Here is a 26363-nt window from a genome sequence, read left to right as displayed (position 1 = left end):
GGAGGGGGAGGCACAGGCAGAAAATAGTGTTCACAGTATAAATAAAACATACTGTGCCAACACTCGAAGTAAAGGGGCCAGTAGCCATGGAAGGATACAAATGACGACATGCCCGTCATAAGGAGGGACTAACAAGCCTAAAAACCCATCGGAAGGCAGCTTTTAGGAACTAAGCCAATGAAAAAGATGGGCGGAGAGTGAGCAGAGCTTCCACTGAGCTTCCACTCCATACTGAATACTTCATGCCTCGCAAAGCGAGCAGCGCATGCGCGCTGCCAGTATAGGCTTGACCTAAAAAGGCAAAACTGAGCAGAAAACACAAACAGAAAATGCAAAACAAAGGGCAGAAGAGACCAAATATAGCAAGAAACGAGCAGAGGAGGCACAAACAGGGCAGTAGTTAGACGGGCAGCAGAGGGTAGCAGACTGCGGGCAAGCTGGACAGGAGAACGGATGCAGGGGGTGCTGGCACGTGCACTTCTACATAAATTCAACATTGATTTATGGTTGTTTTTGTGCTAGCTTGCACACACATGTAAAAGTTGACCTAATAATCTAGATATGTTTTTTGGTTAAATTTATATTGTATGTGAAGCGTTTGAATTTGGGTTTAAAGCATAGTGTTTACAATTTTGTTTTACCAGGTATTCATTAAGCCCTGCTTCCAAGTATTATCCTGTAAGCAGGTCACAGTGGAACCCCTCTCCGTTGACGATTGGGAAATACTGGTAAAGCAAACTTATTTAATTCACAGTTTATATAAAAGTTACACATTTAGTTACACATTTAGAACAATAGTGTCCATGTATGATGCTTTTTGTCTGCAAATGTAATGCATGCCACTATTGGGGGGCAAGTACCACAAGCATGGCTCTCTTCCTAATGATGAGACCTATTTTAAAGCACTTCTGAAACCCGCAGCGCATTAGTAATGATTTTGGATTTTAATTAGTATTTTTTTTGTATGTTATGCTATCTAGTGTCGAAAATGTCTTGTAGACTTTTTGTGAAGCCATCCTAGAAAAACAAGCAAATTAGTTAATATCATATGGAGCATGCTGTGCGGGTTTAATCTACAACGAAGAAATATATGTTTACAAGGAAACAAAATAATAAACACACTATTGCTCCCTTCTGTGAATTTTTGTGCTATAGCACCGTTGCCTTGACCTTGGTCAGGTACTCTGAACACAGCTTTTATCGCAGGTTATTCTCCACTTTCTTTCCCATAATACTGATCGAAGTAACATGTATTGTAGTCATTTTACTGACTCTTTGTTCAATGGTACACTAATGGTACTTGTTGGTACCATACTCTGCTCATTTAAGTTCACAATGGTGCACTTCTCGGTCTTACATCTAAGTCACAACCTCAATGGTGTCAAATATGGAACTGGAGTTTGGCAAAGCTATTGTGTTGCAAGGCCAGGAATGAAGTACATCCTTTGGTCCTTTTTTCGTTTTTTTTACTTTTTTTATTTTGTTTTTCAACCATCAGCCAGAATCTCCCCAGGTGACTCATACATACATCAAGTATTACCTCATTACATATGTAGATGTTTCTGCATTGCAAATAGACAATACATTTTGGGATTCCGTCTTCCAGTCTCCCCCCCCTTCATTTGTTGAATGAAATCTTAGATGAGTGCATTACTCGCCAGACCTTTCTCGGGTATCGCGTGGTGTGCTTCCCTGTGCGTACAAGAGTTGTGGAGATGGTGTGATCATGTTCAGCTGGTGGATTCTGTTTACATATGAACAGCCATTCACATACTAGTAGTCAATAGTAAAAACTGTCAGGATTCTCGTTAATGCAGACCCACCCATGATGCTGTACTCTCGATAAATGTAACAGTATACAGTAGAAATGATCAGCGGATTGAGTTCCCAGAACCTGGGGTGCAAAATTAGAAATCAACAATGGTTTCTGTTACAATGGTTTCCAGAGCAATAATAAATCAACTTTGAATGCTATAAAGGTTAGAATAAAGATTCAATAGGATATTATGAACCCTGGTGATCTGATTATTATTTCATGGAGCTAAGAAACCTTCAGCTCCTGCAAAAGCAAGTACTGCAGTGAAGAAAAGTAAATGTAAAAGTTATGAAATTAAAAGTAAAAGTTATGCTTGATGCTCACGTAGTTCCCACCGAAAGTTAATAAAATAATTAAATATGAGAATTAATAAATACACAATTAATAAACACAATTCCCACTGCATTCCACCACTCGAGCTTATTGACTGGCACAGACTCCATGGTTGCTGGTGTTATAAATTATGTATTGCTCGCTGCAAGTCATGATGCGTTTCGGTCACTTCACGTGACCTTGAGCACATGATAAACGCTTTGCAGCAGTGTTCATTTTGAAAGGAAACCATTTTTTAGCCACGTGACACTTTGTTCACTAGGCTTAAAAGACCACATAAACGGGACACAGTTAAATATACGGGTCATTTACATCATACAAAATAACTACAAAATGTTACTTTTAGAATTAATCCAAAATGAAAGTAACAGATTACAATTAGACCATCTTTACTATACTTGGTATCTCAGAATGACACATCTATATTGATTGCAGACAGTCCCATAATGTTAAATGCCTTAGTTTATACTAAAGGGCTAATAGTGAATAACTATTAAATTATAAAGTGCTGAGTGAAAATTCCTATCAATGACAACCACTAATAACAAAGGGAGGATATTATAGCGGCCTCAAGAAACTAATACTACAAATTGAGTCTTATTATGTTAGAAATATTGATGTTGCCAATAAATACATAAATTAGAAAATTCATAATCATTCAATTGCGACCCAGTACAATGGAAACAAACAGTCTAGACATAAGATTTCATTAATAGAAATCTAATAAATAATGATTATCTACAGCATTCATAACTACACTTATCAACATATCAGAATATTGACCGTACCTCAAGTAAATTCATAATAAGTATTTTCATAATTTTTTTTTATTTTCATAAAGAATTGTGCATATCCTCGCTATTATTCAGACCGGTTGGCGATTTGGGATCTAGCTACAAAATGAATCTCGTCTCAAGCTAGCGGATAGTTTTTTTAGAAAATGACCCATGAAGGCTATGCTTAATGTAGAGAAACAGGGACAAAAGAACAAGTGGGGCGTATGTATCAAGCAAAGGCTGTAGTATCCTAGTTTCTAAATTAAGTTGGCAGTGAAACAAAGCGATCACACATGAGTTGACTGAGGCATGGCACACTGGCTACTTACAGACTAGAAGAACTGTCTGGAGTCAAGTGCTAATAGATACTGTTAGTATACATACTTGCAGAAAGTACTAACAATCACACTATGCAATGAGGTAGAACTTACTGAGGTGTTAAAGGAGGCTAGAAAAACTTCCACCAGCTCTCTGAATTATAGAGGTTTCGCCCCAAGCTCATTCTGTATCTGGAGAATCTTCAACAGTACCCCTGTGCACCAGCAGGTGGCACCAGTGGCTCTGCAGTGATGTTGTTTTGCGCTGGAAGTGTTATCAACAAGACTGTCTAAGCACCACCCATGTGCTCTGACATCGGTTCTATTTAGGTCTCACTTAGGCAGCATGCATGCGCTGCTCTAGGAGATGACCTTTAGAAATTACGCAGCTCTTTTTAGCGCACTCGTGCATGTGACAGCATCCACCTTGCGGGAGCGAGCAGCGGCACGCGCAGGGGCCATCTGTTTGTAATTAGGGACATGCACTCGCTTGTTTACATTAGCCTGCTCGCGGTCGCCTTGCCGGCTCGGCATCCTTGCGCTCTCACTTTCGTTTGCAGCAGCGCTTGTTCTCTTTATCCGCTTCCTGAACCTCGCTTTCTCTTCTCATCCGATGTCTTACTCTTCCTGCTCACAGACTCACCCCCACACTGCAGTCCTCTTCTCGAAGCTCCAACACTCGGTTCCTGACAGGTAAGTCTGCTTATAACTGCTCAGCAAAATCTATCTCCAGCAAACAGGGCAAGGGCAGCGGCTGTCTCCCTGCGGATGGATGGATGGGGATGTGTGCTCCTGGGGTCCCCTTGGCACTCTGTGCCCTGCGGGAACTATCATTACAAAAAACAAGGGAACCCAAAAGGAGCAATTGGTCTGGGACCTTTGGCAATATATAGTGTTGCAGAGAACAATGGTCCCAAACATCAACAAGGATAGAGCAATCCAGATAAATACAGACCAAAATTGAAATCTATATTCAGCTGTCCAGCCGGACAGAGTTTAATAACCGAAATCGTAATGTTTTCCAAAAATAGTATTTACCAAGCGGGACACTGCCTGTGTCCAGCTATCACATACATGAAACCAAATGACAAACATACAAAGGCAAAAGAAGGGCAGTCTGTGAGTATTTGACAATTATAACAGACAGTAATGTGAGAAATACACTTTTTTGTGATCTTTTCAGTAAAGTATATCAATCATCAAGTGTAAAATGACGACGTTTCGATCTTTTAAAATTTTAAGATCATCATCAGGACTTATAAATGCATGCCTAGAAATATTAGTTGCCCAACGTAAAAGTTCACAATATAAATACTATACATCAACATAACAGTCAAAATAAAGGAAGAACCATTACATACATTCCACAGTCAAGAATGCCAGGGGAGACAAAAAGGGGGAGGAGTGGGAAAAGAACAGTATACATGTTAAAATAAATCACAATCATGTTTTACATACACACAATCTAACATAGTGCATTGAAAAGTACAGTCACATGCAAGACCCAATTGTTCCTAAGAAATTGTCACAGAATACCATGAAGCCTTCTAGAGTGCATGCTATAGTCAGCAAATTAGTGCAACAGATACACCATGTTAAAAGAATGGTGCTGAAATAGAGCAGTGAAGGTGCTAAAAAAGAAGAATTGCCTAATGCCCAGAGGTCCTGAGCAGGAATTACGTAAGAATCATTCGGGGAAAGGAAAAGTATAGAGAGCCTCCCTGAAGTGCCCAAGAGGTGCCGCCCTAATAAAATATGTAAGGGCATACCTCGATGTTTTGGCGGAGGGGCAGGGTCATTTCAAGAACAACTTGAAGCCCGGACGCTTATTTTGAATATATCGTCCTAATGTGGAAAATAGCAATAGGTGGTAGTTATATTCCACTCTTAAAAAGTCTCAATGTAAATATTAAGATGTCACGAGGCTTACCAATTCGTCGTTCCGAAGTAACGGAACATGTCCTGAAATACAAACAGTGCAAGCTATCAATATAGAGTGTGGTAATAAACGGGGGGGGAACATGGGGGGGGGGGGGGTTTGTGAGGCCGGAGAGAAAGCAGCTCGAGTGAATAGCGCTTACCCGTATTCCAGTCAGTGGCCGGTCATGGAGTCAGAAAATATCTGGCCAAAATAAACACAACAGATGCTAGTGGTCTAATCCACCGATGAACACGGTATCTTAAAGAACCGAATACTCGACATGCTACTTGGGTCACGTCAAACTTACCGGCAGTAAAACAGAAGTCCGCCACAATGGGGGGTCTGTCGGACGATCGAGTAAGTACTCGTTTCGTGACCGCTCGCGGGGAAGGTTAGTTTTTATGCAAAACCTCCCAGTACCCTTACAGCGCGGTGATGTGACCTACGGGCACGCGAAAATAATCCGTTAAAAGCGCGGCCATCTTGTAAAGTGTGTGGATAACGGCTGGGAAATGGTGAATGATAAAAACAAATCATATAAACCAAATAAACCAGGATATACCGAATATAAGTGACCCATATAGACAGAAATACTTAAAGTAATTGCTATGAACACAGTTTTATAAAAACTGAGCACCTATGTCCGTCTTTCCGTATAGGAGGCGGACATGTTAGAATGGATAATAGTGATAAAACCCAGGAAACCGAAAAGTAGACAGCTAATAGCAAATAACAAATAGATAGTGTAGAATACTTATGTCATGAATACAAACTTCGGATCAAGATCCATTCACTTGAACAAAGCAGGAAAATATTTCAAATTAGTGAATACTGATACCGGAAATAATTCCCGAATTATTATTCTCAGGGAACAGTCATAAACAGTTTGAAGCAATGTTGTACATGTTTATGTACAGAGCATATAGTAAATTTCAACAAAGCCAGAAACTAACCCATATGGGGTGAGTACCTATTGCACAAAGTTTAGACAATACCGCAAACCCATTTAATTTCAGAAAAGTCAAAAGGTTCAAGAAAATTCAACAAAATTCAAAAAAATCCCCAAAAATTCGGAAAGTTCAAGTCTAGCAGGAACCATCAGTTCAGGGGTATGCACCCAGAGGAGCCGGGCAATCAAGCTAAACAGTTGTCCTTACAGTAAGGAGGTCCAATCCTCCAAACGGTTCAGCCCAGTATGGATACTCTTAGTTCTCAGGATCCACGTAAGTTCTTCTTTATTAAGCAAGGCACCCAAATCGCCTCCTCTTGGTGGGCTTTTGATAGCATCGATGATTGTCCATTTAAGTTCAGATTCACTATGATTCATTTCAGCAAAATGGTCAACAAGAGGTGCATTAGGTGTCCTGCACCGGATTCTTCTCTTGTGTTGTCCAATTCGTAATCTGGCTTTTTGCGTTGGTTGTCCTATGTATATTGAGTCACATGGACACAGAATTGCATAAATTACATTAGAACTATTACAATTCGTAAGATGTTTTCTTTTGAAAATAATCTGTTCAAATTGGAAATCCTTTCCTTCAATTGTACTATCGCATACACTGCATGAGCCACATTTTACATGCCCAACTACTGGGGGAAGTCCCCATACTCCTTCAAGAGTATTTCTGTTGTTCGTCGATGGCATTGTTGCTCTTACAAGATGCTCTTTGATATTTTTAGATTTTTTGAAGGCGAATAGGGGGCGTTCAAGATTCAAAATGCCTGCATTGATAGTATTCCAGTGTTTGTTTATGCTTATTTTAATAGCATGTGAAATTGGGGAAAATGTGATAACGCATACAATGCGATCTTGTGTCTTTTTTTCTTTAGGTTCAAGGAGCGTTTCCCTGGGGCAATACCAAGCCCTTTTGAGAGATCGTCGTATCAGTTTTTTAGGGTAGCCTCTCACGGACAGTTTGTTACTTCTACTTCTGACCTGTCGGGATTTCAGGTTCCTGCTGCTATTGGTGCACTCCAGTTCTAAACGCCATACCTCGCGGAACCCGCTTCGCGGGTCCCGCAGCGCCGTGTGCATCCTTCTTGGACCTGTGGAAACTGCTGTGGGTGCGTGTCCGTGTGCAGGGCTGCGAGCGTCGGGACCGTGACTCCATATCCCAGGAGTCCTGGTAAACCCGAGCCTGTGACACCTGGCCGCTCTCCCTGCTCGCCCTGCCCCACCAACGAATTTAAAAACCTTTGCCTGCCGAACGGACTTGGGACGCTACTTCTGACCTGTCGGGATTTCAGGTTCCTGCTGCTATTGGTGCACTCCAGTTCTAAATGCCATACCTCGCGGAACCCGCTTCGCGGGTCCCGCAGCGCCGTGTGCATCCTTCTTGGACCTGTGGAAACTGCTGTGGGTGCGTGTCCGTGTGCAGGGCTGCGAGCGTCGGGACCGGGACTCCATATCCCAGGGGTCCTGGTAAACCTGAGCCTGTGACACCTGGCCGCTCTCCCTGCTCGCCCCGCTCCACCAACCAATTGCCTATAATAGCAATTAACCTTCCCCGCGGCGCGGGAGCGCGCGGGCGCGTCCCGGGAGAAGCCCGGGACAAGGGCGGGCCCTCTGAGGCCCTCCGAGGACCGCAGAGACTGGACTGGTTATTCCCTTTTGCAGGTCGTGTCATATGAAGTCTATCCTCTGCTAGTAACTTGCCATTATTTTGTATCAGATTATTTTATTACCTCTCTTATTTTTAGGTGTTTCCGCTAGGAGTCGTAATTATTTCTTTTTAAAATCATGTCTACTCGTGAAACTCGCAGTCGGGCTGCGGCTGGAGCAAAAAACCAAACCAAAAAACTTACCAGGACCTTAGATAATTTTATTCTTCGCACTAATACTTTAATTGACGAGGGTATTGTCCTCATGGAAAGGAGGGTTTCACAAGACCTTTTACACACCAAAAGGTCGTCATTAGGGAGTATAGCCACAGCACGTACTCCAACTAAAGCCTTGAGTAATTCTGACCCACTCTTGATGCAAGCTGCCCCTGTGTCTCTCAATACTACTGGGTCCCATTTACCTCGTACAGACCCATCTCCCACACCCTCAGCATTATTATCCCTAACATCATCCCCCCTTGTTAACAATTTATTAGTTACTTCTGCTATTGTACATAGAGTGAACACGCAAACCGAAGGGGGTACATTGGAAGATGTAACCCCCACCCCTATCCTAACATCGCCCCAGGTGACCAGTGTAATTACAACTAACCAAGACCTGACGGGTTGTTTAGGAAACATGGCTTGCGCTGGTAACAGCACTGAGGAGGGGAGGGTTTCACTTAGAGCCCCAGCAGGGAAAGAAAAGGCACAACGAGAATCTCACCCCCTGCCATTAGGTATTCCAGATGAGACAGTTTTAAATATTAGTCTGGCTAGCATCCTTGACAACAGAAGCTCTGATGAATCTCTAGAAGATTTAGAGGATCAGAATGCTTCGCTCCTAGATTCCCTAACGACCCTTATTAGGTCTTTACTTCTGCCCCTGGAGACTAGATTACAGGGTATAGAACATCAACTCCAGGCCCTCCGTCAGGAACGAAATCCTAAGGGGGAAAAAAATGTACAAGGGCCCCCCGATATTTCAGTCCTAACTGGTAAACCTTCATCCTTGGTTAAGACTCAACCTGTTGGATCTAATCCCACCACTAAGAGCCGCCCTGCTAAAACCATCACTCATAAGGGTAATAAAGGTGGTCTCATACAGCCAGCCCCAATTGTTTCTACAAAACCCCAGAAAGTAGCAGGCTCTACCACCCCAGCCTCTAACCCTCTACCATCTCAGCTAGAGAAACCCAGGGTACGGCGGAATATTAGTTTACCACCTGACGCCTGTCCCTATGTGCTAGTTATAACCGGCGTCCCAGAGCTTGCACCTGCTACCTCTGAACCCTTTTGGGCACTTAAAAACAAAGTCTGCCATTGGCTAGATAGAAATTTTCCCCCTCCGCCTAATATTAATAATAAAATGCTTATGGTGGAGAGAGCCCCATGGGTTGGAGAGAACAAGAAAAGTTTACAGGGAGACTGTGTTGTGATCACATTTGAAGATCCACGATTAGTGGAGTACATTTTTTCTGGGCCTCTATGTAAAAATGATTCAACGATTAAGGTTAAACCCCTGTCATACTTCTATATGCCCTCGGAACATTTTGACAACAGGTGGAGTTGGTTAAAGGCCCCTAATCATGATAGAGGCAGGATGAGACCTGAACACCCGGGGAGGCAGCACCCCTGTAACTGGGACGGGGATGACAATGGAGGTTGGAATGTCACACGTAGAGGGGCAGGGAGCCCCTTCTATGGTGGTAATCTGTACAATGAGAATTGGTTGGGCCCCCAGCTTAATCATCCTATTCCTTGCTACAATCGTTTTAGCGGTCTGGAGGGTGTTGATTGACAATTTGGAAAGAGAGAAGTGTTTGTCAGTCCTGGGGAACAATTTAATCTAGCCATGGTTGTTACAATTAATACAGGATTCACCTGTGAAGGTATAGGAGAATTGGATTCCAGCACTTCAATTGGAATTAGGGAGTACTCAATCCAATCTTCTGGACGACCTGGAAAGAGAGTAGTGTCAGTCACCTCTGGGCGACAAACTAACTTAGTCAATGAGGGTTTAGTCAATATGGGATCCATTAGTGAAGGTATAGGAGAACAGGAATCCAGCATCCCAGTTATAATTAGGGAACCTTTGTTAGCCTCACCCTCTATTAATATTTTGTCATGGAACATAGCAGGGCTAAAGAAAAATCTTGCCAACCCAGATTGGAATGACTTTATTGATACCTTCCACATATGTATGTTTCAAGAAACCTGGTGTCTCTCCCCGCAATATAAAAATGGATATTCAACTTATTTTATTCCTGCAGTTTCGGTGGGGAAAGGTCGCCCGTCTGGTGGTCTGCTTATATGGGTGAAGGTGACTTTGAATTGTATTGTTATCTCCCATAAAATTGTTTCTAATGACATTCTGCATATCACTTTGAAGAACCAGCCCGGGGGTTTAACATTTGAACTTTTTTGTATTTATGCTAGAGGCCTTCAGGGTGGGCTTTCTTCCCCAATAATAGAGTTGTTAGATATGAGGTTATCACATCTTCCCCCTAGATCTAAAATACTGGTAGGGGGGGATTTTAATTGTACTTTCGAACCCCTAGACGAGGAGAAGATACTGGGTTTCAACTCAGAGGACTGTAGACAGACTATACCACCCTTAGCTCTCACACCCATCAAGAAATGGACAGCCAGAGCAAATCAACTGAATGCTTTGGTATTAGAACATAACTTACGGGCTCTCAATGGTCGGACCACGTCTGATCGTGACGGGGCAATGACCTATAATAGGCTAAGTTGCCCATCTCGAATTGATTATTTCCTCTTAGATACTCAATCATGGCCTGACCTAATTGATATGGAGGTTAGGCAGTCTTCAGATAGTGACCACAATCCATTATGTATGAAAATCCATTGGGTAAAAGGGTTTGATACTAGTGGTAAACCAGAAATAATTACCAAAGAGGTTTTTCCTACAAATGACAATCGGAAATTAAAATGGAATGTGGTCAAGTGTGATGAGGAGAAACTCCAAAGCATTAAAGAGCTAGTCTCAGTAGAAACTAGCAGTCTTACTGCTTTGGTCTCAGCAACATTTAATCATGCCGGATGTAGGTTGCTAGACTCCTATAAAAACCTAATAACTAAACTAGGAGTCTTTTTTTTGCAAGAAGTCCTGGGTGAAAACACGGTTTAAACGTGAATCCTTTAAGAGCAATCCCTGGTATACGGCAAATTGTAGGGGTAAAAGGAAAGCAATTACTCTAGCGATCAAAAGCAAGGACCCCGTGGCTGTTCGAGTGGCCAGGAAGGAGTACTCCGATAGTATAAAATTAGCAAAAAGAGATTGGGAGGAGTAGCACTGGCAGCAGCTCAAGGCCGCAGCCTGTGGGAAAAACTCCCATTATTTTCTGGAAACTGATTAATGCTTTTGACAGAAGGGGGGTGGAACCAATCCCTAACCATATAACCGAACAGCAATGGTATTCCCATTTTTTACATTTATATTGTGAGGAGAGTTTGGAAAGCTTGGCAATGTCCCCAGTTATTGAAACTCAAAGTAGGTGCTTTGTGAAGGCAGGCTCCAAGGTAGACCTATTCTCCCAGCGAGAAGTTCAGGATGCCATCTCTAAAATATTACCAGGGAAGGCACCCGGGCCAGATGGCCTCCCGGGGGATTTACTACGGCATGATCCCAAACTATGGGCAGAGTTTATAGCATGTTTGATGAATTTGATCCAGCTTGGTCACCCTGTCCCGGAGTCCTGGAAGGGTGCAGAGGTTATTACCATATACAAGAAGGGCGAAAGAGATGACCCTGCCAACTACAGACCGATAAGTCTAATTGATACCATCCAAAAGGTAGTTGGCAGGGTCATCATAAATCGCACCGAAGCCTGGCTTGTGGACAAGGACATTTTGTCTCACTTCCAGGCTGAGTTTAGGCGCAATGTCTGAGCAATGGACCAGGTCTTCCGATTCTGTGCAGTCTGTTGGAAGTCAGTATTAATTGCCAAGGGCAGTTTATACTTGGCTTTCATAGACTTAAAAACAGCATTCGATGTTATCCCACGCGCCAAACTTTGGTCAGTCCTATTCGATATGGGTTTCCCCAGCTATTTGCTGCAGTTTATTATCAAACTACATGAAGGGAACTATGCAAGGATTCGCTGGGGAAGTCCGGGCCAACTAACAGAGAGGGTTCCGGTCAACAAAGGAGTGAGGCAGGGATGTGTGATGGCACCAACCCTGTTCTCCCTCTTTATAAATGGGGTGGTGGACCATTTGAGGGAGGACCCCGCTGATGCCCCCGTCCTTGCAGATGAGAAAACACCTACACTCCTTTTCGCAGACGACACCCTCTTAATGTCCAAATACCCATGGGTTTGCAAAAACTATTAGATCGTTTCTGCATTTTCTGTAAAGAAAGAGGGCTGACGGTAAACACCGCCAAAACAAAGTTGATGGTACTGTCCGCCAAAAAAAAATATAGGAAGGTTAACCTCTCATTGAGCGGAACACCACTTGAGGTGGTGGATGAATTCGATTACCTCGGAGTGAGACTTAGCAATAACATGAGTTGGAATTCCCACATCTCGAAAATGGTTTTAAACCTTAAGAGGGTCTCTGGAGTGATACTAAAGAACCAGCGGCTCTCTATTAGTAGACCCATAGCCCCTACTTTAGCAGTTTATGAGGGGAAAGCGCTAGCAGCGGCAGTATATGGCTCCGAACTCTGGGGTGCGAGGAACACCAAAGCATTGGCAGTGGCTGAAAACAAGTTTATAAGAGAAACAGTCTCGCTGCCTTTATCGACCCCTTTGAAACAATTATGTTTAGATTTGGGCAAAAGAACGATTTCTGACTTAGTCCAAATTCGCCCCTTGTTATACTGGGTGCGGCTTAGAAGAACCCCCGAACTATCTCATTATGCTTTGGTGTTGGATGAGCTAATAAGTTTGAATGTAGCAAACAAAATAAAATGGCTCAACAATTTAAAGAAGTTGGTGATATGTATAGGTTTAGGGGATTGTTGGACCTCCCAATCCCCCCCGTCCAAACAAATAGTTAAAAAACTTTATTGGGATTGGGTTGTAACAAAGGAACTGAAGAACCCAAATTGGGGCCCCTTGACGAATAACTTCCTTGACCACAAGCCCTTGAGGAAGCTAGAGCCATTTTTGGACTTTATTCAGACCCCTCGAGATAGAACCCTGTTTTTGAGGTTAAGATATGGTATACTTCCCATCAATTCATTTAAGGAAGGGTGGAAGGGAAGGATGGAATCTGATTTAAAATGTCCAGGATGCTCTTGCCCAAAAGAATCTCTAGGCCACTTTTTGTTTGCATGTGTTGCATATAAACAGGCGAGAGCAAAATGGCTGAAACCTGTTTGTAGGGAACTGGCAGTCAGGGATCACAAATCAGCAATGCGTATCATCTTAACCAACACTTCTTCCATGTATATTGTTTGTGGGGTGGCCAAGTATTTGGCGAGTGCTTGGATCATCAGGTCGAAATTGGTACTCGATGTTTGAACAGTTCCCATAAGAATGAATCTTTTATTATGTCCCTTTTTAACGTTTTAAGGATTTGTAATACCTGTAATACTGTTTTATCTATTTTTCTAGCATGAATGTTTGTACTTTTATGAAATATTTTTTTCGAATAAATAATTACAAAAAAAAAAAAAACTAACCTTCCCCGCGAGCGGTCACGAAACGAGTACTTACTCGATCGTCCGACAGACCCCCCATTGTGGCAGAATTCTGTTTTACTGCCGGTAAGTTTGACGTGACCCAAGTAGCATGTCGAGTATTCGGTTCTTTAAGATACCGTGTTCATCGGTGGATTAGACCACTAGCATCTGTTGTGTTTATTTTGGCCAGGTATTTTCTGACTCCATGACCGGCCACTGACTGGAATACGGGTAAGCGCTATTCACTCGAGCTGCTTTCTCTCCGGCCTCACAAACCCCCCCCGTTCCCCCCCCGTTTATTACCACACTCTATATTGATAGCCTGCACTGTTTGTATTTCAGGACATGTTCCGTTACTTCGGAACGACGAATTGGTAAGCCTCGTGACATCTTAATATTTACATTGAGACTTTTTAAGAGTGGAATATAACTACCACCTATTGCTATTTTCCACATTAGGACGATATATTCAAAATAAGCGTCCGGGCTTCAAGTTGTTCTTGAAATGACCCTGCCCCTCTGCCAAAACATCGAGGTATGCCCTTACATATTTTATTAGGGCGGCACCTCTTGGGCACTTCAGGGAGGCTCTCTATACTTTTCCTTTCCCCGAATGATTCTTACGTAATTCCTGCTCAGGACCTCTGAGCATTAGGCAATTCTTCTTTTTTAGCACCTTCACTGCTCTATTTCAGCACCATTCTTTTAACATGGTGTATCTGTTGCACTAATTTGCTGACTATAGCATGCACTCTAGAAGGCTTGATGGTATTCTGTGACAATTTCTTAGGAACAATTGGGTCTTGCATGTGACTGTACTTTTCAATGCACTATGTTAGAGTGTGTATATGTAAAACATGATTGTGATTTATTTTAACATGTATACTGTTCTTTTCCCACTCCTCCCCCTTTTTGTCTCCCCTGGCATTCTTGACTGTGGAATGTTTGTAATGGCTCTTCCTTTATTTTGACTGTTATGTTGATGTATGGTATTTATATTGTGAACTTTTACGTTGGGCAACTAATATTTCTAGGCATGCATTTATAAGTCCTGATGATGATCTTAAAATTTTAAAAGATCGAAACGTCGTCGACATTTTACACTTGATGATTGATATACTTTACTGAAAAGATCACAAAAAAGTGTATTTCTCGCATTACTGTCTGTTATAATTGTCAAATACTCACAGACTGCCCTTCTTTTGCCTTTGTATGTTTGTCATTTGGTTTCATGTATGTGATAGCTGGACACAGGCTGTGTCCCGCTTGGTAAATTGTTCTACTATTTTTGGAAAACATGACGATTTCTGTTATTAAACTCTGTCCGGCTGGACAGCTGAATATAGATTTCAATTTTGGTCTGTATTTATCTGGATTGCTCTATCCTTGTTGATGTTTGGGACCATTGTTCTCTGCAACACTGCGGGAACTATGGCACTGCTGTGCCCCAAGGGAGCTCTGACAGTGCTGTGTCCTGCGGGGCTCTTACGGTGCTGTGTGTTGCTGCTAGTGCGACAGAATAATGTGCTGCTGGGGCTATGGAACTGCTACGCGCTGCTGGGTTTCTGGCAGTGCTGTGTGCTGCTGCTGATGCAGCAGTGCCGTGTGCTGCTAGGGCTGTTGTAGTGCTCTGTGCTGCTGGAGTATGGCAGAGAGCTGCTGGGGTATAGTGCTGTGCGCTGCTACGACTATGGCACTGCTCTGTGCAGATGGGGCCCAACGCTGTGCATTTCTGTAGCTTTAGGAAAGTGCTGTGCGTGGACCCTGGCACTGTGGTGCACTTCAGAAACTGGGTGTCGGTGCTGCGTACGGGCACCTCTGGGGTGGATGGCAGTGCTGCTGCTTAGGCAGTGCTGTTCGCTGCTTGCTCTGGTTTGGTTTAGTAGTGCTGTGTCCCCTTACTGTCTGGTGATCCTATGTCCTGGGGGGTCTGATTTGCTGCTTGGGGCTGATAGTGCTGCTGCCTGTGCCTGGTCCTCGGGCACAGCGGGGGTGCTGCTGAAGAGGACCAGGTGCTCCATGCTGGTGGGGGTGCTGTTGAGCTGTGCATGCTGCTGGGGCTGTCATTTTCAGGTCCTGTATTCAATAGTAGCGTTAAGTGCTGCTGCAGGTTCTCGGCCTCTATGGCAGTGCTGTTTGGTGCATTTTGTAAGTAGCGCCTGTCAGCTCTACGGTAGTGAGGTGTGGGGCTGGATCAGTCGTAGGTCTGTGCACTCTTCGAGTTCTGGTAGTGCTGCTCAGCACTGGGTCCATGGCAGTGCAGGGTGTGAAGCGGCTGCTTTGGTAATGCCCTGTGCTCCTGGAGCATTGCTGGTGATGTGTTTAGTTGGGGCTGTGGTGGTCAAGGGGTTACATTCACACTGCACCTCGTAGAGTTGTTTGATACTTGTCTGTGTTAGAAAACAAGAACCGTGAAATATGTTGGCATTTGGTTTACCAATAATTAAGCGGAGTCTTGCTTGACTAGCATACAGCTCGACTCACGCCCCCCCTAAACTCCTCTCCTGGTTGGCGATGACCATCCTCCTCCAATACCCAGTCCCACATCACCCTACAGGGCAGTGCTTAAAATGGAAAAAAAAGAAGTGCATGTACTCTCTAACAGAGTACCTGCTTGCTTGTTTCTGAGAAGTGCCGGTACTCTTGAATTAAAAGTATTTAGCTTTTTCTCTCAAAATAAAAAAGTGTGAGTACTCCATACCGGACAGTACCGGGCCATTTAAAGCACTGCTACAGGGAACTATTTAAATGTGAAACCTCGAGCGCATTGAATTTCATACGGAATAAGAAGCTCAGAGCTTTTTTCTTTAAACCTAAACTCCATTGGCAAAGTATTTTTGGAGTTTGTAAAATAGAACTCCCGTAGCACTCTTTTACAAACTATTACACGCCTTTGTGTATTGGCTCCAAAATATTTTAAGTGGGAATAGTCAGGCAATAATTCAGGGGATAATTAGTGCAACTAGAAAGGTCTGTGTCCTCGTTACACTTTTAATAGTAAGACTTTTCAGGGCAGTTCACAAAGGCATGTATGTAAGAGTGCGCAAAAGTGCACTCCTGGAGTACTGCTTCCTATACTCAAAATGTTTCCGAGAATTGACCCCTCTAAGGAGTTTCAGGGAAAGAGTTGCTCATTTTGAAAACTCAGTCAACATATCTGGTACCTCAAGGCGCTCACTGGCTCCCGTCCTTACTCGCTTACAGGAAGACCCAGTGCGGTTGTCAGCTGGAAAGGCACTCATTGCAACAGCACCTGTGCTCAGAAGTATTTTTTTCCTGCAGTTTTACATAGCACGAACTCGGCCCAAGGGAATTCTGGTTGTACTTTAGAAAGTGCAAAGGCAAATAATATCTAAAAAATATGAGGTCGTTTGCACACATGATAAACCAAATAACAATGCGAAAATGGGAATCAGTACATCTGCATATTTGAACATCAACAACTGTGACCAGGAGCTAGGGCAGAGGTAGATTCCCCAAAGAGTCCTCTATAGTCTTGTCTGCTGCTCATCGCTCCGCCCTCTATAACGCTGAATTATACTTAAGGCTTACGGTTCTATGGTATTTCTTTTTTTACATTTCCAACTGTATTTATCCTTTGTTGCAGCCATTACTGGGTAGTGGTGGTGCCCCTAGCCCGTTTCATTCCTGTTAGAAATGGGATTCCTTGATGGCTAAGGTTTGCACCAAAGCCAGGGAGAAACCACCACTCCAGTCAGGATAAGGGAGTTACACTCCTAAAATAACCCCTGCTCAGCCCATTGGTAGCTTGGCACGAGCAGTCGGGCTTATCTCAGAAGCAGTGTGTAAAGCATTTGCACATAACCAACAGTAATACAGTGTAAGAACTACAAACTGACACCACACCAGTTTAGAAAAATATCCAATATTTTTATAGACTTAAACAAGACCAAATACAATGAAAATCCACAGTACAGTACTGTACAAATAGTTGTGTTGCAAAATGTCTTTAAATTGGTAAGTTACGTTAAAAAACACAGTTCGTACGAGTCGGTAGCTCGGTCCGAGCCTACCGCGATGCTGACAACAACAGAGTCTCACAATTCCAACTGACCGCGTTAGTATGGGCCTTCAACAGTGGGAAAGGTTTGTTAACAGTACCTTTCTTAATGTGGCTCACACGGAGGTGCGAGTCGGTCTTGGCGTCTGTCGCGGTTGCGATGTGAAGTGGAAGTGGTGCACGGTCGGGTGCCTCTCGATGTGGTGCGAGCAGCGGCTCGGTGACGATCGTCCAGATGACGTCAGTGAGTCCAAGGCTTACGGTGCAGGGCGACACGGTGGTTGATGCGGTGCTGGCAGGTCGCGTTGCAGGTGACAGAGCTAGCCGTCGCGTCCGTTGCAGTTACGGTGCAAAGTGGAAGCGATGCACGGTGCGGTGCCTCTCGATGCGGTGCGAACAGCGGCTCGTTACGATCGTCCAGACGGCGTCCGTGGGACTAAGACGTACAGTGCAGGGCGAGGCGGTGCTCGCTGCGGTGCTGGCAAGTTGCGATGCGAGTGACAGAGCTGGTTGGCAGGAATCGGTTCTGGCTGAGCCGGACAGCTGAGTGTGACGAGGCGGTCACGGGTGTCGAGCCAGCTGTGACCGTGTCGGTGATACCAGGCCAGCGAAGTGAAGCGAGGCAATGCGGGTCGCGGTGCCTCTCAATGCAGTGCAGACAACGGCTCTGTGACGATCGTGCACACGGCGTCGGTGAGACCGAGTCATGCTTTGCAGGGCGAGGTGGTGCGGCCTGCAGTGCCTTCAGGACACCCGGCCAGCGACTAAGTCGGATGACTGAATCGGTTGCGGTTCCCTCTTCTCTGTGGCCACTGAAACAACTGTTCCAAGAGCGGTACCCAGAGGTTGGTGAAGTCTTTATTGTCCCTGAGACTTCTTAACAGGAGGCCAGCTTGGTTTCAGGCCCTTGGAGATACTCAGCACAAGTAGAGAGAGTTCAGTCCAGTCCTTCCACTGACCAAGGCAGAAGCAGGCCAACCCAACAAAGCAACAACACAGCAAAGGGGCAGTACTCCTCCTGGCAGCTCTTCTTCTTGGCAGGTTCCTTGATTCCAGCGAGATCTAAAGTCTTGGGGTCTGGGCCCCAATATTTATACCAGCAATTCCTTTATCCTCTGAAGGCAGAAGGGCCTGGACCCAGTTGTTCAATCCAGTTTGGGGTGCATTCTGCCAGGGTGCACCTTCTTTCTTTGTCAGTGTGGGCCAGTGTCCTCAGACGCACCACAGGAGGTGAAGCTAGCATTGTGGAAGGCGAGCTCAGCCCTGTTCAGACCCAGGTGCTACTCCTCCCACCCATCTATGTGTAGATGTGCCTATTCAGCCCTGCTGACTCACCCTGTCTCCTCCAGCCCCTGTCACTCACAAACCAGACAGGTAATACACAAGCTAGCAGAGGCAGGCTGGATGGTTTTTAATTTTTTTTTATTGCTTTACAAACAGTTTACACAGCTGTTTGCCTACAACCCTGAGGCCGACAGCGTTACCGATGTCTCTCCATATATATCTAATACAGCCATCAAGCTGACATCCCTTGGGCCCGGCAGCGTTATAGGAGTGTAATAAAATTGCATTTTTACACTGTTTATCATTAAACAATGAGTATATATCCCTAGTCGCTAATAAACTTTTATCACACCATTTAACCCCAGAATCCCCGGTATTCCCCCCTATCATGTCCTATAGTGCCAGTGCAGTCATGAAAAATACCTCTAATCCACACCTGAGCATATATCATGTGTCTACCCAGACCCTTTCCCAAACCGTTGCTACGTTACATTACTTGATTATCCTTTACAGTCTTACTACATCTGTCTCCTAATTAAGGCAGAACCCTTTTCGCCCCCAAGTGCTAGCTACTCAATCTATCCATTGTTTCGGAGATCCGCACCTCCTGAATTCAGCCAGCTCACAAATGGCCCCCATATATCTATTGGTCTAGACCTGTTAGGCATCAGTTCCCAATAATTCGTCAATTGGTCTCTGCAGTATATTACTGCATTCAACCATCCCGCTATTGAAGGGGGGTGCCTCTTTTTCCAATGGATAGTGACCTGTTGCTTTGCCAACAGCAGCAGCATTGCCGAGAGTTTGCGGGAACCCTTCGGGATCTCCTGTACGAAACCCAGAAACGCTGATAATAGAGTTAGATGTATGGGATGTTCGATTATATCTCCTACGTGTCTGCCAATTTCAATCCAATATTGTGCAATGGGTCTGCAATACCAGGCCAAATGTGAGAATGATGCATCTGGTGCCCTGCACCTCCAACATCTCGTATCTTGCTGTATGCCCATGCGGTGTAATTGTGATGGTGTGCGGTATACTCTATATAAAAAATTAAAAAGTGTATGAGCCTCAGCCTGTAATTTGGCCAAAGGTTTTCTAACTGTGAACAGCAGTAGAGCCATTGCTTGTCAGTTATCGTAGTATCAATTTCTCCCTCCCATTGTGCCCTTGATGAGCTAGTGATGACGGGGGAAGTAGTCTGCGTCGTTCTATAGATACAAGTTATCAATTTACAAGGAGACGGGTTTGATAACACTTGCTCTAACGCCGCTAATGTGGGGGGTTCTTTCGGAAACTTAGGGTATCTAGCTCTGCTCGCCGCTCTCAATTGGTAATGTAATATAGCATAACTGACGCAGAGGGTGCCTGTTGCTTGCACATTTGTTGGAGGGAAAGAAACGTGTCATTTGGATACAAATTCCTACCTTTTGTAAGATCGTGTGCCTGCGCTCTCTGTGTAGTGGCTCTATCTGTCAAAAGCGCCAGTAAAGGGTTACCCCCAGTGGCATGGATGGGGCATATTATTCACTGTGACCTGCCCTTTTTGCTATACTCCTTCATGCCCAGCTTCTTGCTTCTACTGTATCGATTTTCATATTAGGCCTTTTATAAGGGTAATAAACCGCCGTATTTAGCGGAGTGGGTGCGACTTTGTCCAATTCTATAGCTACGTGTGGTTGATAAGTTGTGTGGGGGATGCCAGAAGTAGAGATATTGAGCCTGAGCGGTGTATGCATAGAGTTCAAAGTCCGGAGACCCCAGCCCACCCTGGGTGAAAGGCAGCATTAGAAAGTGCCAAGAGACCCGGGGTTGCCTGCCCGCCCATATCAGCCCAATAATACTGGTTCGGACACGTTTGAAAAAATGAGTGTTAAGTGGCATTGGTATATTCACAAATAGGTATAAAAGTTTTGGAAGTATCGCCATTTTTGTAATGGCTATTCTGCCCGTAAGGGACAGGGGAAGCTTTTTCCATCCCTGGATCTTACTGTCAATCCAGTCCATGGCTTTCCCATAATTAGCTAACCAAATCTCCTAGATATTCCTGCTAATCCAGATACCCAGGTAGCGTATTTCGCCCGTCACCAATGTGATCGGGAATTCAGTTTCGCATTGGGCAGTGCCGTCGGTTAGTGGTAGCATTGCGGATTTTTGCCAATTTATTTGTATCCCTGTTAGTCCACCAAATTGAACCATCGCCCTCATTATTGCATCTAAATTCTCTCTGGGATTTACAAGGTATATTGTCGTGTCATCTGCATACATAGATATCAGTAGCCCCCTGGATGTAAAACCTATGCTACGCTGTGTGTGGTGTTGACGGAGCCTCGCCACTAGCGGTTCTGTAGCAATTGCAAATAACGGCGATAGCGGACACCCCTGCCTTGTCCCTCTCGTGACGAGAAAGGGATCTGACAGCCTACCATTAATCTTCACTCGTGCTGTCGGTCTATTGTATATCAGTGCTATTTGTCTGCCAAACATTGGGTTCAGGCCTAGTTTAGGTAGGAGGGTAGAGAGATACTTCCACTCCAAAGAGTCAAATGCCTTCGTGGCATCAAGTAAGGCAGCCGTTTAGGGGGCGTGACCTGCTGTGCTGCGGAATGGCCGCTTTCTAAGCATGCTCCGCCGATCGGACTACAATCCTGCAATTATCCTTACTATCGGAGAGTCCTCGCACCGCCCAGGCCACATGAATTGATGGTGGCTTGCTAGAGGAACCGCTCAGCGAAATCCTGCGACCCCTGCGCTCCGTGGAGTTAGAAGAGGAGGATCGGTAGTTTGAGCCGTGGGTGGCTGTGGGAGCTGTTGGGCGGACGGACGCATCACCTGAGCCCGCAGCTCCAGAGGCCCTCGGCGCTGCGGAGGGAGCGGCCGGGCCTTTCATCTGCCGCGGGGCCCTGGATCCTCTGTTACAGAGCTGGGGAGGCGAGATCGTTGCAGCGGGTGCTCCGTGAGGCAGGTGAGGACCATACAACTTGAGAGGCGCCGGAGACAACCCAAGAGGAGCCCTACGGAGGCATCGAAACTGCCGCAGCGCCGCCTAGATCGGAATGCAGTGACGCATAGCGACTGGCTGCACTTACCGCTGGGGGCACGGGTTGCTGCGCTGTGGAGAGGGCACAGATTTCTCCCTCGCTCACCCGTGCTGAATGTGTGGGGCCGTGGCTGGGCCCAGATCCGGCAGTTGACTACGCGGCGTGACGGCCGCCATTTTGCGAATCTGCACTCTGGGCCATTGAGAAGGTGTTGTGGACGGCCTGGCACACATGCGGGAGTCGGGGTTGTGGGTCACGTGCAGCGGTGCCAATGATCATTTGACCCACAGTCTGGTTGGTCTTTGCTCCTGAGGCCGAGGAGAGATCTGATCGCCTGTGGCCTCGTGAAGGGCTGAGGGTGGCGACTGCCCTACGTTCAACAAGGCGCAGAGACATAGGCGCACCGAGGGTGGCACCTGAACCTGGGATTACAGCGTGCTATTGCTTGAATGGTTTGCCGACTGTGGTGCCCTACGCTGGTGAAGGTGGAGAGGAGGACGGGAGCAGGTCGTGAGAGCACGGAAGAGAATATAGGGCACGGAGTCTCCCCCGGTTCGCGTCACGATCATACAGACTAAAAGTTTTTGGACAATTCATGCCTGCTAAGCTGTGGCGGATCACTTGAGGAGGCCGTGGTGCAGTTTGTAATTTCCCCCCTGCTTCATGTGTGGTTGCGGGTACACTGGCCTGCATTGTGTCACTTGGGGGCTGTTGTAGTCCCTCTTCGTCCCAGGCTTCATTTGTAGACGGGCTACCTACGATCTAACGTTCATTCCTGACGCACTACCCTGAGCGAGGATCAATATGGGCAGGCAGGACGCTAAGCAGCCCAAGCTTACCTTCGATAACAATCGCTCCAACAAGCAGGGAGAACCCGAGTCCGACACTCAAGCAGAGTCTTCTCGGGACCAGGCTGCAGATGACCAAAGTCCAGACCTTAGAACCCTGATGTTGGACCTCTGTTCTAGTCTCAGAAACATAGATGCCAAGCTCGACAACTTGAACAACACACAAGAACACAGGGGGTCTAAGAGCCAGCTAGCCAGATGATATGACTGATCATTAAGTCTCTTTTGATGGTAATGCACTACCTGACGGTCTGGATTTTGTCAACCAGTTCTTGATTACGATTGGGTGTCTGTGGAGGGTTTTGTCTTTTCGCTGAATTAGTAGTTGCTCCCTTTGTAGTGGCTGTCCTATGGTGACCTGGGTACCCTATGACTTGATAGTCTTTAAGGACAGCCCAGCTGGCCCTGTGTTCTTGTGTGTTGTTCATATACTGTAGCTGGGGATTTGAACCAGGAGAGGTTCTTTAAACTTTGTATCCCTTTGACCCTCTCTCCACTGTTTGTTTGTGATATAAGCTCGACAACTTAACATCTCAACTAGACGCAGTCAAATCGCAGGTGACGTCACATGAAACGCGCTTGGATGTTCTCGAAAATCATCATATGGAATGTCACGAATTTCAAGTCGAGACCAAGGAACAACTACTCCAAATGGACAAGCTGCTAGGGATAATAAGAGCTAAAAACGAAGATTTGGAGGCGAGATCGAGACGCAATAACCTACGCGTCACAGGCATACCGGAGACGACCGCCATCACTAAGATGGAGACTTACATCACCGACCTGCTCCGCAAATTGTTTGACCCGCATCTCTAGGCGGTGTTTGCAGTGGAAAGAGCACACCGGTCTCTGTGACCGAGGCCTCCCGTGGGGACTGCACCTAGGCCAATAATTGTGAAATTATTGAACTATCAAGACCGGGATCTAGTCCTTCGTATGGCAAGGGAGAAGGGCCGAATCACGCTTAAGGGCAATACCTTGTTGTTTTACCCGGATTTCACACCAGAGGTGCAGGCGGCAAGGCGGAATTTCTCCCTGCTAAGCTTCTCCGGCTACAAGCACAGATCCTGTACTCTTTTCCATCCACGGAAACCTTCAGCTTGGCCAGATAAAGAAGTCATTATTTCTTCACGGATGCAAAATCGGCGCTTAAGTTTGCAAAGCATGTGGGAGGCAAAACGTCCAAGAAGCTGCAGAAGGAGGCGGAAGTGGCGGGAGGCCATCTGAGCGATAACGACTGACTTGGGTATTGTATGAACGATGTGTTCTCCCTGCCCTGACACTTGCTTGAGGGGCCATATTTGGTTTGCAGTTCAGGTTAAAGTCAAGCCCACTCGCACACGTGAAAAAGTTCCTCTTGATTTTTCTAAATAGGTATGGTCTAGGGCGTGCTGAGGTCTCCGCAGACATTCCGACCACCTTGTATGATGCCAGGTAGTTAGCTGGCATCGCTGCGCCTCCGAGGGAAGGTTCCCTATTTTTGATGTCTACTTATTTGTGGGTGGAATATGGGGAGGGTTATCTGCAACCTGATTGGGGGGTTGGAGTGGGTGGAGGGGGGATGGTTGGGGAAGTTTGGTTCTTAAGTGCTGGTCAAACTACTTATCGGTACATAACCGCTATTGTATTATGCAAATGTTGTGACATGCCCTAGACTGCTGCTGACAGATTTTATGCTGTAGTTGTTTACACTCCCTGATTGTATGTTAAACTGTTTAACTTGGAATGTTAGAGGACTTAATGATGGCAGAAAAACGTGATTGGTACATGCATATTTAACCTGTCATAATGTTGATATATGCCTATTACAAGAAACGCATTTAAATAATGCACCATCCCCTAGACTCCGTCATAGCAGATGGGGACATGCTTACTCGGCCATATATTCTAACTATGCTCGGGGAGTTGCTGTATTGATCAGGAGAGGGCTGGATTGGAGAGAAGGTTTTGTACAAGGGGATCCAGAGGGACGATATTTTCTGGTGCAGGGACTCTTATATGGTAGATCTATCCTCATTGTGGCCGTGTATGGTCCGAACACGGTCCGAACACGGACTAAACTGGCTTCTTTCATACTGTATGGTCTAAAGTCAGGGCGCTCGGATGTGACACGATTTTATGGGGAGGCGACTTTAATGCGATCATTGAGGACGCGATGGACAGGAAAGGTACGGCTAGGACTCTTCATCCAGCGGCAAGCGAGGCCCTGCGGGAGATAATATCTGAGGGCGACCTTGTCGACATTTGGAGGAGCAGAAACAAATTATTCAGGGAAGGTACTTGCATTTCGGACCACCACAATGCATGGTCCGCTTAGACTTTTGGCTACTGTCCAGAGACATGGCTACTTCTACAACTGAGATCAAGCATCTGCCGCGCTCCTTGTCAGATCATGCCCCATGCCTGCTGCAAATATCACTCCTGAACATGCCTAGACGTGCATTCTCATGGCGTCTTCCTCCGCACGCTCTGCTGGACGACGCCTTTAAGGCAGAGATCAGGCAGGATATCGAGGACTACTTCCAGATAAATACTGGGTCCGTAGATGCTCTAGGTATCCTATGGGACGCATTTCAAAGTAGTCATCCGTGGCAAGTGCATTGCCCGGCAAGCGGGGGTCCTTAAAGCTATTTGAGGGACACTGGAGTCTGAAATCCAATCCTTTGAGACACTGTATTTTAATGCGGGAGATGGTGAAACTGCTGGCCTGCTTAAGGCCAAGCTACTAGACTATGCTAGACTATGGTGATGAGGCACAACGGGAGGTTAAGTTCTCTTTCAGGGGATCCTCATCAATAGTCATAAGCATTAGAATATTCCCACCCATGCGCGGGACCCCGGAAACACTATATTATATGTGCCCCATATATATATATATATATATATATATATATATATATATATATGTGTGTGTGTTGTAATTCACGAAATGCGTCGGGCTGGGCTGGACTTGATGCTGTGAAATTGTGCCGCTGCATTTGACCTGTGCTGCTTCTCGAATAAATGAATGGCAGATTCAACCTACTTGTGCTGGCCCTTTTCTCTGCAGGCAACTTTTGTTGGATATGTTGAGCGGCCCCGCCTGAGCCGCGGAAGGTGCCACGCTGCTTTGCAGTCCCGCTGCGGCACCAACCGACGCTGCGGCACACGGGACAGGTGGTGCCGTTCGAGCAGCAACATTCATTCCGGGCAAAGCAACGGGAAGGTTTCGCCACCCACTGCGGTTACATTTTGAACAATTTGAGGCTACAACGAGGCAACCCACTGGAGGTAACACTTGAATCACTACAGGTCCCAGAAGGCCACTGTGATGGCCACGCCTTACAGGGCGGGATAGACTGCTACATAAAGGTGTTTCAAAAAACTGCCTCGCTGAAAGCCTTTCATTGTCCAGAGCCCATGAGGAAGTGTTGTAATTCACGAAACGCGTCGGGCTGGGCTGGATGCTGTGAAATTGTGCCGCTGCATTTGACCTGTGCTGCTTCTTGAATAAATGAATGGCAGATTCAACCTACCTGTGCTGGCCCTTTTCTCTGCAGGCAACTTTTGTTGGAGATATATATATATGGGAACTTTTTTGTGATATATATATATATATATATATATCACAAAAAAAGTTCCCAACATGGAGAGCCACGTACTGCTGTGTGAATCCTTTATTCGGCTGGGCAGCTCTGTACAGCAATCACTGAAGCACACACAGATAAATGCCATGAAGTCCTGACGCGTTTCGGGCGTCCTTGCGCCCT

General features: G+C 45.6%; 1 protein-coding gene across 2 annotated transcripts in view; it reads left to right on the top strand.

Annotated features, from left to right (window-relative positions):
- PEX1 (peroxisomal biogenesis factor 1) overlaps nucleotides 1–26363 on the top strand; it is a 628515-nt gene that overhangs the window by 141100 nt on the left and 461052 nt on the right. For both annotated transcript variants that reach the window (XM_078663649.1, XM_078663648.1), the window contains exon 3: nucleotides 645–728. In XM_078663649.1, the coding sequence (XP_078519775.1) occupies nucleotides 645–728 (84 nt within the window). The remainder of the gene's footprint in view (nucleotides 1–644; nucleotides 729–26363) is intronic.

This window comes from Lissotriton helveticus, chromosome 10, assembly GCF_964261635.1.
Source record: "Lissotriton helveticus chromosome 10, aLisHel1.1, whole genome shotgun sequence".
Lineage (NCBI taxonomy): Eukaryota > Metazoa > Chordata > Amphibia > Caudata > Salamandridae > Lissotriton > Lissotriton helveticus.
The sequence above is the reverse complement of the archived record's forward strand: the minus strand, read 5'-3'. Positions and strand labels throughout refer to the sequence as shown.